This window comes from Vollenhovia emeryi, unplaced genomic scaffold (assembly GCF_000949405.1).
Source record: "Vollenhovia emeryi isolate VEMERY1.0 unplaced genomic scaffold, V.emery_V1.0 DF939215.1, whole genome shotgun sequence".
In the NCBI taxonomy this organism is placed as follows: domain Eukaryota; kingdom Metazoa; phylum Arthropoda; class Insecta; order Hymenoptera; family Formicidae; genus Vollenhovia; species Vollenhovia emeryi.
In genome coordinates this window covers 353,838-367,897 of record NW_011967151.1, presented here as the reverse complement: position 1 = coordinate 367,897, position 14,060 = coordinate 353,838, and the positions used below count along the sequence as shown (strand labels likewise).

The following is a 14,060-nucleotide window of genomic DNA, read 5'->3' as shown; positions in this document are numbered from 1 at the left end:
TCAGGATCGCATCCAATTTCTTCGAGTCTCTCCCATTGTGCACCGGCAACCGATAATTATCGAGCAAAGATTCAACCGTTTGGATATCTGATATTTCCCTTACGGCGCCCTAATTTGCATCCGCGTGCTTTGTATTCATAGATTTTGGCACGGAGGACTTTCGCATTTTAAATTCACGAATATTATATTTCGCAAGTCGCCCAGGAGAGCGCCGGCAAAATCGCTATTTTGTGAAACAAATGCATTTTTAAGTGACGTTTTTTCCCGCAACGCTTTCCCCGGACGATAGGAAATTTGTTCGATGTGGCCGGTTCGTTCAGAAATCAATATATCCACCGCTCGTCCGGGCGAGCGGTTCAAGCACGGCGACATTGTTCTTCCTTCCCGTCATCGGGTAGTCTCTCGCGTCTCACGAGGATTTTCAGGCGAACTTCCTCCCGAATGGACGAGCGGCGGAGGACACCCCGACACCGACGTGATTGGGTGCTTCAGGTGCGATGGGAGATTGATACGAGAAGCTGTTGAGATTGATTTCCGTGTCGGAAAACGGCTGGCGGCCGGGATCCCTTAAGGACCCCGTGGACCTCTCCTCCTCCCCCTCCCCCCCCTCCCCACCCGCCGCCGTCGCGACGTTCTATGACCACCACCGCAAGTTTCCTTTCATCTTGGACGAAAATAAGTCCGAGAAGGAGGACCGTTTCCCGTGGGAAATGTAGTCATCTGCGCCGAGAAATTTCGAGATACCCGAGGGTAGCTTTCTACGGTATTCGCGGGGTCTCCCAGGGAACTCGGAATCGTCGTGTGTCGCAGCATTTATACAGGAAGAGAAGTGAGATAGCGGTCCTGTACTGCACAGATTGTTGCGCGAGATACGCGCGTTAATCCTTAAATACTTGAGACTTTAGTTTACAAAAGTGTAATTATGTAACAGTCATTTGGGCGAATAGACGCACACATACGTATAAGAAAATCGTATCAATTATGCACTGCAAAACATGGACGTTCTAAATTCCGCGATATTATAACGGAAAGAAGTGGCTTTTCCACTTTAAGTAAACGTGAAATTAAAGCGGAATTGCGTATACAAGGACATTGTCCTAATAATAATGTTCTATATACATAAGTAGAAGGAAAATGGAGCAAATTTTTTATTTTTCTCCCGATATATTGTAAAAAAGAATTTATCACCTGGAAGACAATATTTTATTATACAAAACGTGCATTTACAATAGGGGAAATCTCATGGCACGAATAAGTTCATTTTATAACCGCGTTCAAAGCTCATCTCATTGTCAGTGGCTTTGATTCGTTTACCATAACTGAGAGATTTAAGAAGATTGTGCGAGCGAGACGTGTCAAGCAGAAATATACCAGAATTCGTATAAAAAGAGCATATGTATACGTACATATTTAACTTGAAAATCGAAGAAGAGATCATTTTCCTTAAATATTTTATCGAGCTCACAAATATACGTGAATATTTCCGTCTAGTTACGTAAGCGGAATATGAGTAACAATCGGCTAATATCGGCATAGCGGCAGTTATATCCGCGCGGAGAGAGCTATTTTGCATTTCACGATGGCGACGAGTTAAAAATACGATGTGTCTGACGAACGATGTATACGGGTCACGAGCAAACGATTATTAGCGTGCGACGTGGCCGGTTCCCAAGCTGCTGATTGATGAGTGCGCGTCGTTATTATTAGTGTTTACCAATTAGTCCGTGTGCAATTATAATTGGTAATTGGTAGGTACTTGCGAACCACATCGGTCGGTCCTCCCTTCAGCATCGTTTATCCGCGAGATACCGCCCTACCCCCGTGTGACACGTTAATTTTAAGCTGCGCCGTCGAAAAATAGAAATGCACCCGTGTTCCCGCATTCGTGCACACGCGGTTTATCATCAGTGAATTTTGCTGGATAGGCGCCGGGTGTTAGGAACATAGGAACTGCGGGGGATAAATCTCGAGTCCCCGAAGTTTGACAAAACTGGCGTTAAGTAACAAGGGAGCTGAGTAATGTATTTAAAAAGCCGGTCCTTGATTTCAAAGAAGGATAAGCAATTCAATTATACAGACTGTACACACAGCGAATATCCGTCAACTTATTTTAATTCATTTACCTTGGCGAAGTAGAGTGATGGGGAGGGAGCTGAGTAATTTTTCAGAGATGATAGAAAAGGGCTTTTCGCCGAGGGAAGCGGAAACGCCCAACATAAAGTTTCGCTCGTTTTATCCTGCCGGAAGGACTGCGCGTTTCAAACGAGAGAAATCGCCGCGACTTGAAAATATATATAGCCGATTTGTGCACGCAGCCAAGATAAAGAATAAGTCTTGGTTTCTCCGTCGATCGTCGCCGGGGCAGATCCGATATAACGATAGCGACAAGTTAAAGAGGATGCCGAAAGGATATCGGGGTCGCGTCGTCGATTGAGCACGAAGGTTACGAGAAAGGTTAGGCAGTCCCGGCCCGGAAAACTGATTCCCGGTCCGTATCTGCAGTTCGGTCGAGTTAGAGAAGTGGACTCTCATAGATTTTTCTTGCAAATAGATTTTTCTCCGGGGCGATTCTCGCGCGGAAGCGCGCGAGGATCGATAGCGGTGAGGAAAGGATGCGGATAAGATCTCGCGCGCGAGACACATGGCAGAGAAAGAGAAAGAGAGAGCGAGAGAGAGAGGGAGAAAGAGAGAGAGAGAGAGAGAGAGAGAGAGAGAGAGGAAGAAGAAGAAGAAGGAACGGAACAGATTTGGCGTATTTGACGTTATTGAGACAAAACTTCTTCAGGGATTTATCTCTCGGCGGCAGCCGCCTCTCGTCGAGCGGAAGTCACGTAGAAAATGTACGCAGACGGCCCGGAACTCCCGAGTTCGCTCCAATGTCCGCTGATGGTCCAGCGCTGTTAATTGAGATTGATTAATGGAGATTAACCCTGAGCTATCGCGACGTATGAGCCGAAAATAAAAGTTCGAGCTGTCTCCCCCTCACCCCCGCTCCCTTTAATTTCGCGCGAGTGTAAAGTTGCGAATCTGCATAATCTTCGACATGCGTCCCGCCGGTCCGTTTGAACTAAGACAGCCGTCAATCCGAGCGAGGCCTTCGGGAACGACGTCGAATCGATACCGCCCGTCCGGCCCCGCCGTCGCGCGCCCCAACTTGAAAGGCAAAGTGGATATGCAAGCGGCTGCGTCGTATCTCCATTCATCTGCATACGAGCCGAAGTCCTCCACGGAGGCCAATAGACCGGAGTCTCCTCGGAATCCCCCGCAGAACCGGCTCGCAGAACTCCCCGGCTCCTTTGACATCGGAATTATTGTGTTCTGACGCTCTCCGGGCATGAACCGGGAGAATTTCCGGGTTTCATTGCCTTCGTTCTATAACTCGGCGAAATTCTTCTCTCCCTGACCCAAGTCTCCCTCCCCACCCCCCTCCTTTTTTTTCCACTGTATCGTGTACAGAGATTGTGCGCGCCGGCCGTTCGAGGATCTTAACGTTCCCCGGATTCCTAGGTGTCCTACAAATCGAATACCGCATCGGATAATCGATCTCCTCGCTTCTAGATCCGCCGGGCCTCGCGTCTTAAAAATTTCACACGGACAATTCAGGGGACGCTCGCGGAGGCCTGTGTCCCGTAAATTTTTCACGTTCTAAAAATCGAATGTCGATGAGGGGACTCGTCCGCGCGCGAGAGGATCTCCCAGGAAATCTTGCGACGAGAGGTCGCGCACGCCTCTCGCTCCTTTGACACCGAGGTTACTCTATATCCTTGAGCTTTACTGCCGGCGCAGTGAAGGATACTATGCACAGACGGAGCTTATCCCTTTCCGCACTCCCTGGGCCTCCTTTCTCGGTAAGGGTCAAAGGCGGAAACGAGGGTTAACGTACTCCGTGCACCAAGAGCATCCCTTATCGAGACACAGACGTTAACCTCTGCTGAATTCTCCTCCCCCCCCCTCCCTCCTCCTCCTCCTCCTCCCCGCCCCCATGTACTCTCCTTTGAATACGGGATAATTCTACGATTGACCGCGACGCGAGATCTCCGTTTGGCTTTGTCCAAACATTATCCCACAGAGCCCGCGCCGCGGACCGCGTTACGTCACGATACTTCTGACAATAGATCGAAACGGGTGTTCGGAGGAAACGTAATGGTACGGCGTAACGGGAGCCGATAATGTTGTCGCGCTCCTGAATGTAACAGAAACCATGGGACTCGGATGTGCGTTAAATGGAGATAAACTAATGGCGTTACGTAACCACGTTGAGTCGTCGTTGAAAAGTCACGCTTCCCATCGTTCGACGAGTTAATTGCCTCTACGGCTGCGGCACGGCTATAATTTTATTTGGAAGACCCATAAGAATTCTCGGGCTGAATTTTTCGATCGCGAATGAATCTCGCTCGCCGCCGGGGGTGGGCGAAAGGGTGAAAGGTCGTCGCGCGGAATGTTAACTTCCGTCCGCGTCGCCGGGCGAGAAAAAGGCCCGTCGCGGGGGAGAATCCAATTAATCGATATTCGTCCACGTTAAAATGCGGAAACGATTGCCGTGCGCGCTCTCGGCCCAATTTTTTTCCCCCGCAACCCCGTGGAACGCGCGGCACGCTCGACGCCCCGCCACAAAGACGGGGCGTAATCGATATTGCGGATTTTCGAAGGCCCGGGACGCCGAGGGGAGAAATGATCGACCCGCCGTGTCGATCTACCTGGGATTTAAGTGTCTCAAGATCGCGGTAGCCCGGGAACTTGTGCAGATACAGGACGCGCCGTCATCAATATGCGTGCAAGCCGTTAAATTATTCCACCGTGGATTCGGCGTGTAACAACTTCCGTCGTGGATTCCGAGAGACGGGCGGAATCAGTATGCAGGCAACGAAGCCTCGATCGTACGGCGATCACGAGAGAATCGGTGAAAACGATAAGAAATAGCCTGTCAAATAAAAAGATGCGCGCGCGTAATCTGGATGTGTGCGTCTTCGATTGTCTTAATTCGTAAACTTATTGTTAGATGTATTACGTGTATCGATGCATTAGTTTCAGGCGGTTGCGTGTGTGATTTTCGCATCTCTTTCCCCCGTGTCTTAATAATCGCAGAGGAGTCTATTATGAGGCAGGCCCCTAATACGAGATAGCGGGGTTTCTGCTAAATCAATTGAGGCGTCATCTGGTTCCACCGTGAATTTATTGCCTTTGGAAATCTGGTTAGATGCAAATTCACTGTTAGATGCGATTCATTTTTACGCGCGGTAAGTGGGCTTTATTAATATTCTCGAACTTTAGAAAGAAATAAATATATCAAAACTCTCGGGGGAATTTTTATATAATTAAAAAAAACTCATTTAATTTTCTGCTTATATTTTATTCAATTGAAATCCATGGCACAACCAAACAAAACGTTTTAAAATTACCACCTCTATGGCGAATACATTATTCGTTTTTTAATTTGTCGGTAATGTTAAAATTCGAAAAAAAAGCCAAACACACCCGCATGCTTCGGCGTACTGAAAAAGTTAAATTGCCCGGTGGAAAACGTTCAAATATATTCATTTCAATATTAATTTATTCATTAGTATAAATAGCACAAAAACAGAATAACTCAGGAACACATATTCATACGGCGGCGCATACGTAATAAGCCGCGCGGACGAGCCGAGCAAACAATCAAACGCGCGATATTATTGTTACGTAAGGCGCTTTACATGATCCGTCTTCCTTCGAGAAGTCTTGATGAAGCCGAGAAACTGCAGAGCGGCGACCGCTTGAGTAAACCGAGCTCTGAATCCCCGTTAAGGATAAGTTACTACATGATGAAATGCGAGATAACACGTGCGAATTATTCAAACTAGGGAGGGTATCTAGTTCGCGCAAGTTACGTCTACGGGGTACGATCCTCGCGTTAGGAGGCGTGATATGAATTTCAAAGGCACGGCGCGCAGGTAAGACAAATCTCAACGAGTACCGATCACGTTGAATATACGCGCGGGCTGCCGCGCGCGCTCGCAGAAACTTTTGTAAAGGATACTGCAGTTGCGGATCCACGTCGCGTTGCTCCGTAGACTGAGCCTGCGGATCCACGATCGTCAGGAACGCCTGCAAGCAAAAGTATCGAGTGCGTCACCTCGCGGCGTGTCTAGGCTCGACGCACAAGGTTTAAAAATTAATAGGGGAGAGTGCGAGATTGATTTCTAATATGAGATAGCGGGTTTTCAACACCCGAATTCAATCACAAATCTTTTTTCGCAACGATTACACGATCTAACGATGAATTTTCCACTAAACGGATTTCGCTCCGAGGGCAATAAATCTTTTAATAAAATATTTATTTGTATTAAAGTTGCTTGCATTACATTTTTATTGAATAAGTATTCAAAATTTGTCTCATTAATATTATTGTCTCCTTTATTTCTTTCGGTAAAATCGTATGCTCGATTGTTTGGATATAACATTTTAATATAAAAAAATAATTGAGTATCTAGTTTGTATAAATATCCATTTTAGTTGACGCAATTTGACGATATCATTACTTTTGCAGAGACAATAAAAATGTATTTTTTTCTAACAAAACATATCCAAATAATTAAATTATATACTTGTTGATTGAATGGCGCTTATACTTGACGTTTTTTTGTAAAAAAAAAAGGTTGTTTTTCAATTAATTTAACAGAAACCCTGCTATCCCAAATGAGAATCCCGGCTCGTAATAGGGGATTTTTCTCTGTAATCTAAGGATGGGAACGTGGGATGGTTTAGAAACCGGAAAATATATCGATGAACATCTTTAAAAGGAAAATCAAGCTTAAGGACGCTGAAAACGCAAGTGTTGGATCACACGTCGGGGGGAATTTTATAAAATCCTCACCGGGATTTTATTAGAAAATTTTAAATTCTTCCTATATTAAGCGTAATATATCCCGTGATCTCCGATCGGCGTCGTTGAACCGCTCGGCGGAGAGCACGTTTTCACCGGTGCAATTTTCATGAGAAGCGTTTTACCGGCTTCCTAACAACCGGCCGGCGATAAAGCACTCGGCACCCCTTGTGTGCGCCTTGCTTACAATGACGTGCTCGCGTGAATCACTCGCGGCGGCGGCGGTGGCGATTAAAATCACGAGACGGCCGGGTGCGTGACCGTAAGTGTAACAGGGATTAACCTGTAAACATGAGCACAGGCCGGATTGTTACCTGCAGCCAGTCGTACATATTGATCAGCTTCCTGGACTCCAAGTGCAGCTTATAAATTATACTCAGATCGGGGAGCGTGCGCGGGATGTCGTCGTCGTTCTCCAATTTGCAGCAGTCGCACTGAAATATACGTCGCCAATTAACCGCGCCGCGCAGTCCACGGAAAATCGAATGAGCCTGATTTTTTTTACAGTCGCACATACAAGAGAAGATTAAATCTCTCGCGAGAGAGGGAGAAAGAGAGAGAGAGAGAGAGAGAGAGAGTGAAAGAGACGACGGTGCGCGCGGCGGGAAAAACGAATTGCGATGTCAAAATTTCGGTTAGCATAAAAAATATCGAAAACTTTGGGAGGCCGACGATAGAAAATAGGTCGAAGATGGGAGAATAATTAAATAATTAAAGAATAGTTCGACTTCGTACGCAGGCATTTAACGCGCGTCACAAATCGTAATTCAAGAGACGGAAAAATTGTCGCATATTCAATAAATCAGACATGAAAAGCGACACCGCGCGCGCAGGTATCCGTCTATATTATTAAAAAATTTAATTTCTCGCAATTCTCGAGACCAGTTGCGGACGAGTTTGCGATGTACGTTTGCGCTGCGCGACAAGAGAGAGAGAGAGAGAAAGAGAGTTGAAATCGCGCGCGCGAGCGAGCTTTGTACGGAGCTTCCTTCACTCACGTCCAGATACATCTGCGGATCGCTCAATCCCGTGTGCATGGCGGCCCGCAAAGAGCCGCGAATGTGATGCTTCGCCTGGTTCCCGTCGCCGTAGCAAAATATCTCGTGAGCCGTCACGCGACTCGGATCGATCAGATGAACGGAGAATACTTTTCGGTCCAGGTAATCGATCAGGTCAAACTGCGCCTGCTTGTAAGCGGAGCGCGACTGTTGCTGACTCATTTTGAGCAATTTCTGAAAAGAGGGTGCGTGATAGTTGAACGGGGCCCCACCAGTCCTCACGTCCTCCCGTCTTCCTCGACGATCTTCATCTCTGAACCGCGAAGATCCGATCGCTCGTATTCGATTGCGGCAACGTATACGTTTAGAGAAAGAGAGGGAATTCGTGATTTCGCGTAAAACGATAAATTGCCGTTGCAGAAAGTTGTACGATAATTCATTTGTGCGTTGTCTCAGATCTTACCAGACTTGACTCACAGTATCGTTTTAATTTGTGACAAATCTCGTAAGGTTCAAAGTACTCGTACTTTTTTGGCGCGAGGGTTGATAGGAAGGACAGTTAGGAGAGTACGATCTTACACACACCTCCTTTAGTTGCATACGACTGAGTTTCTCTTCCACGGTGATGATTTTGGAAGAAGTCGCCGTGGTGCTTAAACTAGCCTCTCGAATCGCCGCGATGTGATTGTCGAGGGTGATCTTAATTTTCTTCATTTCCGGATCTTTGGACTCCTCGACAATTGTTACGACAGACTCGAGTTTCGAGAGGAGTTCCTCTTTCGACAAAAATCCCAGTAATTTCAGACACTCTTTGTATTCGGTGGATTCCGTGAGGTCATTCGTGTAAACCGCTCTGGTATAAACCTCCCGCAACTGAAACGATTGTCACATTGTTGGACGATTTTTAAGCCTGATACAATTACTCCCTCGCTTATTGCGAAATAATTTCATTATGAGTCAATAAAGTGCCACATTACCTGTTTGCCCATCGGCGAGCCTGGCAATGACGCAATCAGGCAGTGCAAACATCTCAAAACAATTAAAAATTGATCCATAAATCCATGAAATTTATTTAACAATTGCCCCAACAGTTTCTAGAAAAAGCGGAGCTTAAAGAGGTGGTTCGGAAACGTACGAGATTATCAAGAATCCGCATCAGTAACGGTTCCCATTGAGGTAGCGAGAGACACGTAGTAAAAGTTATAAAAGTACCACATAAAAGTCTCATTTCTATTCTAAATTTCTCGTCTATTTCATTTCCAATATTAAACAGCTGAAGGCTGGACGGTTGTATTAAAATTTTTCAATGGCGTAAATTGGATTACATAATATTTTAAAGGTATGTATCCTCTCGTTACTGATAGCGACGATTTTTGCAATCCCTATTGATTCTCGTAAATAAACTATGCAAACCATGAATTCTTCATCGCCGAGCCCTTCACCTCCATTCGCCATTTCACTGGACGTTTTCAAATATTTAGCGATGGACGGTAAACTCTTAATTTCCGCGATATTTTCGTCAGTGAGCTTGGACATTCTGTCCTTAATGTCTTCCGGTTGACAGCACAGGGAGCTTACATTGTTCTCGTAAAAATGTTGTATCATGCATATCTGAAAATCACCTTGCGGGCAGTCAGTCGATTGTCAACGTACCTGCTAAATTTCACTGCGATCGTTTCGTTACCTTGTAATTTTGTAGGAAGTTATCTACCGAAAAGTCGTAAAACAGAAAAATGTCGGTCAGCAATTGAAACGCGCGGCCGATCAGTTTAAACGGAATCTTCGTGGAGAAAACAGTACCCTCCAACACATCGGACAGCGTTTTCACTTGCGTCTGTGTGTAGAATACCTGAACAAATGGGGGGGGGGGGGGACGGCGAATTATTTAAAGCCATCGCACAAACGTTTGCGCTGGACGCTTTTGTTTTACTTGCCTGCACCACTAACTTTGATGTAACGTCGTACGTCAATGATTTATGCACGATATGCAACGTGGTCGCAACACCGAAAATAAGCACGAACTTGAGTGTGCTTCTGTACGAGCTGAAAATTACTCATTATACGATGTCGTTTAAAACACGTAAGCCTAATCTACAATGTGCTCTCCGCGTCTAGAAACATTCTATAGTCGAGAAATACGTTTAAAAAATGTGCGCGAGCTGATAAATTGTGTATTATACATCGTGTAATCGTACTTTGTCGGCAAAGTTTCCAAGCGTTTCGATTCGCTTATATAAAATAGAGTTGAACAACACACGAGAATCGGCCAGTGCGAGTCTAACGTAAGACGTATAGGTAGCCTAATACTTGTAATTTATTAAAAGACGAATTTATATGCCGTTTCTTTCCACATTTGTCCTGCGCGCCGGTTTCCTTTCGGACATAACGCAGCATTCTTAACGGGTGGGGTTATTGTCGTCAGCAAATTCACATATTCAAATCGATAAACGATTTGTAATTATATTTTAAATGCTACGTTTGGCATTCAATATCCCCCCACACCCTTTCTCGTACTGTAAATTATTCTTATTGCGAAAAATATTACCTCAGCCAGGATCTCTATAAAATAGAACGTTTCTAGATGCAGAAAGCACGTTGTAATAATTTTTACGCGCATGGCATTGAAACGTCGCTAATACCTCAACACCAGGATGAAGTCGTGTAACACATTAGTGGAGAAGCTTTCAAAATCCGGCAGGATTACAACTAAGGGATCCTCGGGATCGTGGTTCTCCGCAAAGGACTTTTTTAAAACACGCATGGTGCATTGGCTTTTACGCACTTCGGGACCATCATTCTACGAAGGACAACTTATTGAAATATTGCAACAGGACTGCCTGTTCCCGCTATTATCGCGAAACTAACCAATTCCGATCTGTAAGTCGCGCCCCGAAGAAATTGATACACGGTGTCCTCGATGATGCTTTTCACGCCGTTGCAATTTCTGCTCCAAACCACCGCTAAGTGCGACGTGATCTTACCGAGCTTGGACACTGTCGTGTCGAAAAGCGTCGTATGATCGGGGACATTCACTCCTATAATTTTCACTTATCAGCTGTGATTCGCTTAAATGTATTAAAATTATTTAATCGCGAAGGAAAAATCCCTCAGGCACAGAAAAGGGCCCTCGATAGAGAAAAATTATCACGAGGCACATTCAATCGACTTTGGTTATCTAAATGTCGACTGAAAAATATGGTAATCTTTTAAAAAAATATACGACGTTTGTTTTTCACCTGTTAACAAAATAGCCGTCGCTATTTCGTGGGGCGACACATTCAATGGAGTCGCTTTTATTTTCGACACGAAGGATTCCAAATTGGATATAACTTGTTGGAACATTTTCGATCTGACATTCTGAAATATTAAAATGTATTCTGTTAAATAGTCCGCCCCTCGATTGAGATTTATGGCCGGCTAACATGCGGCGGTTTACCTCGGCAGCCTGCTCGATATATGCCCACGTTTCGTTGTACGCGATGTACCATGGTTCATTGAGATACGCCGGGCATTTAACGTTCCTTTTCTTCCTTCCAATTTTGTAACTTCCCTTGTGAGCAAATACTCCCTAAAAATCACGATCGGCATCACGATCGATATCGTAATCGCTAAACTGATATATTATCGTCATTTGAGAGTTGACGATTGAGCTGCACTTATTAGTCATAAATTAATATACGTTGAATCGTACGAATAGAGAAAATTGAGAACCAATTCCTCATATATTTCCCTCGCGTATATCAACCTTTTCAACGGCCGTCGTAATTACCGTTAATTAAATTTCAATATGCGATCTTGAAGAAATTAAACCGAGGGGTGTAAACCACTGAGGGCACTGTGGTGTACGGATTTGTGGCATTACTACACAGTTGGAAAATTTGTGTTTTCTTGTTGAAGAAAATGCCGGTTAAAATTTTTGTGTTAAATGTTTAACACATTCATATGTTGATTTAACATAGTGCCCTTGCGTTAATTGACCTCAAATGCAAAATTATTAAAATAACTGAAAAGAAATGTTAAAACAACACAATGTGTACTTGTTTTTTAATCTGACACAATACATATGTTCTATTTTATTAGTAACAAAATTTATCTGTTAAAATTTACAGATGAAAATGTTGATTTTACACGAAATTTATTTCAAATTATTTTGAGATTTGCATTTATTTTGTGTATTAGTGTGATCATTTAACATATCCATATTATGTTAAATTAACACAAAAATTTGTGTGGACTGTTTGGGACATGTGATATCTGTTAAATTTAATACAAATTTTTCAACTGTGTAGGCATTTGTTGGGCATTCGGCCTTGCTGGGGCATTGCAAAGATAAAATAAGAGAAAACAAGATAAATAAGAGAAAATACAATAAGATAATAAGATCAAGCAGGGTTGGGAAAGTTACTTTATAAAAGTATCCAGTTACAGTATTTTCGCTAAAAATGTAACTAGTTACCGTTACAAGTCGCCAATTCTGAAAAGTAGCGCGTTACAGTTACACACAGTTGGAAAATTTGTGTTTTCTCGTTAAAAAAATGCCGGTTAAAATTTTTGCGCTAAATGTTTAACACATTCATGTGTTGATTTAACATGCTGCTCTTGTGTTAATTGACCTCAAACGCAAAATTATTAAAATAACTGAAGAGAAATGTTGAAACAACACAATGTGTACTTATTTTTATAATCTGACACAATACATACGTTCTATATTATTAGTAACAAGATTTATCAGTTCAAATTTACAGGATAAAATGGTGATTTTATTCTATATGTGTATAACATAAGCGAGAGTGACTTCGAACCGCCACTTGACTTATTACATCTGTAAAATGTAAAAATTACATTTAAGAAATTCATTTTGTCATTAAAAATGTGTTAATTTTACGACAAAATCAATTTCAAATTATTTTGAGATTTGCATTAATTTTGTATTAAAATATCAACAGAGTATTAGTGTGATCGTTGAACATATCCATATTATGTTAAATTAACACAAATATTTGTTTGGACCGTTTGGGACATGTGATATCTGTTAAATTTAACACAAATTTTTTAACTGTGCAGTTAATCAAAAAGTAACGAATCGTTACTTTGCAGTTACTTTCTTGCGATGAAGAGAAAAATATCAAATCTGTATTTCAATTATAAGCGCCGATAAAGGCGTTTATGCGAAGATACAAGGCCAGATGCAATCTGTGGAGGTTTAAAATGTTAAGTAACTACTAATGCGACTATCTCTCTCTCTCTCAAATTAGTTACTAATTATCGAAAAAGTGTAACTGAGCTAAGTTACAGTTACAGATGGAGAGAAAGTAACGAAGTTAAGTTAGTTACAAAAAAAACAAACGTAACTGTAACTTCGTTACAAGTAACGGGTTACTTTCCAACCCTAAGATAAAGTAACGCCCCCTGGGCATTGGTAGACGCAATGGTGTACACGATTTTGGTCAGCGGTTTACCCCTCGATTTAAACATTTTAAATGCCAATATTTCGGAAGAGTCGCGAACAAAAAATTTTATAAGAAAATCCCGGCGTTTCGACGAATCATTTCTCACTGGGATGAAGTTAATCGAGGACGTGTAGATAACGTTGTACAGGGAAGAAAACGAGGGTCCCCGATGGACTTTTCAGACGCACGAAAGCGACGGCCTATGAATCATCATTCGGCGTTTCCGCGCGCGCCAACTTTGCCACTTTGAGGTTAAGCCGGCGATAGCAACAGGTTGCACGCGTCGTATCGCTTACCTTGGACAGAGAAACGGTCTCCATTCCGCGACCGGCGTCGACGAGATGCCAGGTCTATATTCGTCTTTAAGCGCACCCGCCTTCCACCGCGCAGATAAGAGAACCGAGAATTACTCGCGGCGCGAACACGCGCACCGAACAACCGGTCGCGTGGCCGTACGCAACTGCACGCACGGCAGCTGTCAGCTGGCACGGAAATGTTCTTGTGCCGCTAGCTGGCGCCATGTGCCGAGACGATATCTGGTTGGAGCCACTTGTGCCCGCCGGTCGCTCGTCGCACGGTGCTCGTCGTTTGCAGTCGTTTACATCCGTAAACGGTGCGGATATAAATGGTGCGTAACGTTTGTGATTAAGGCCGGTATTCATAGTCGATTCTTAGGCTGATGGCAGAGAACAATCCGTAAACGCTTAAGACTGTCTCAGTCGTAGACGTAGGGCAAGGCAGAGAGAAACGTAA

General features: G+C 43.9%; 2 protein-coding genes across 3 annotated transcripts in view; one reads left to right on the top strand and one right to left on the bottom strand.

Moving 5' to 3' along the window:
- Nucleotides 1–14,060, top strand: part of LOC105560981 (fasciclin-1) — a 274,172-nt gene that overhangs the window by 180,855 nt on the left and 79,257 nt on the right. The gene's annotated exons all lie outside the window — the stretch shown is intronic.
- Nucleotides 5,330–13,770, bottom strand: LOC105560980 (origin recognition complex subunit 3). The gene is made up of 14 exons (XM_012010570.1): nt 13,604–13,770; nt 11,294–11,425; nt 11,094–11,214; nt 10,723–10,892; nt 10,497–10,654; nt 9,792–9,900; nt 9,542–9,706; nt 9,271–9,468; nt 8,835–8,951; nt 8,443–8,730; nt 7,858–8,091; nt 7,174–7,293; nt 6,014–6,081; nt 5,330–5,766 (listed from the first exon to the last, which is right to left on the bottom strand). The coding sequence occupies exons 1-14, from the start codon at nt 13,625–13,627 to the stop codon at nt 5,673–5,675; spliced, it is 1,998 nt and encodes a 665-aa protein (XP_011865960.1). The 5' UTR covers nt 13,628–13,770; the 3' UTR covers nt 5,330–5,672.

Bases quoted from the DNA above. Each gene is read 5' to 3' on its own strand.
- LOC105560980 (XM_012010570.1), bottom strand. From the start codon at position 13,627: ATGGAGACCGTTTCTCTGTCCAAG. The intron at 11,215-11,293 runs GTAAACCGCCGC...TTAATATTTCAG, and splicing joins ATATCGAGCAGGCTGCCGAG to AATGTCAGATCGAAAATGTT. The intron at 9,469-9,541 runs GTAACGAAACGA...GGTGATTTTCAG, and splicing joins ACTTCCTACAAAATTACAAG to ATATGCATGATACAACATTT.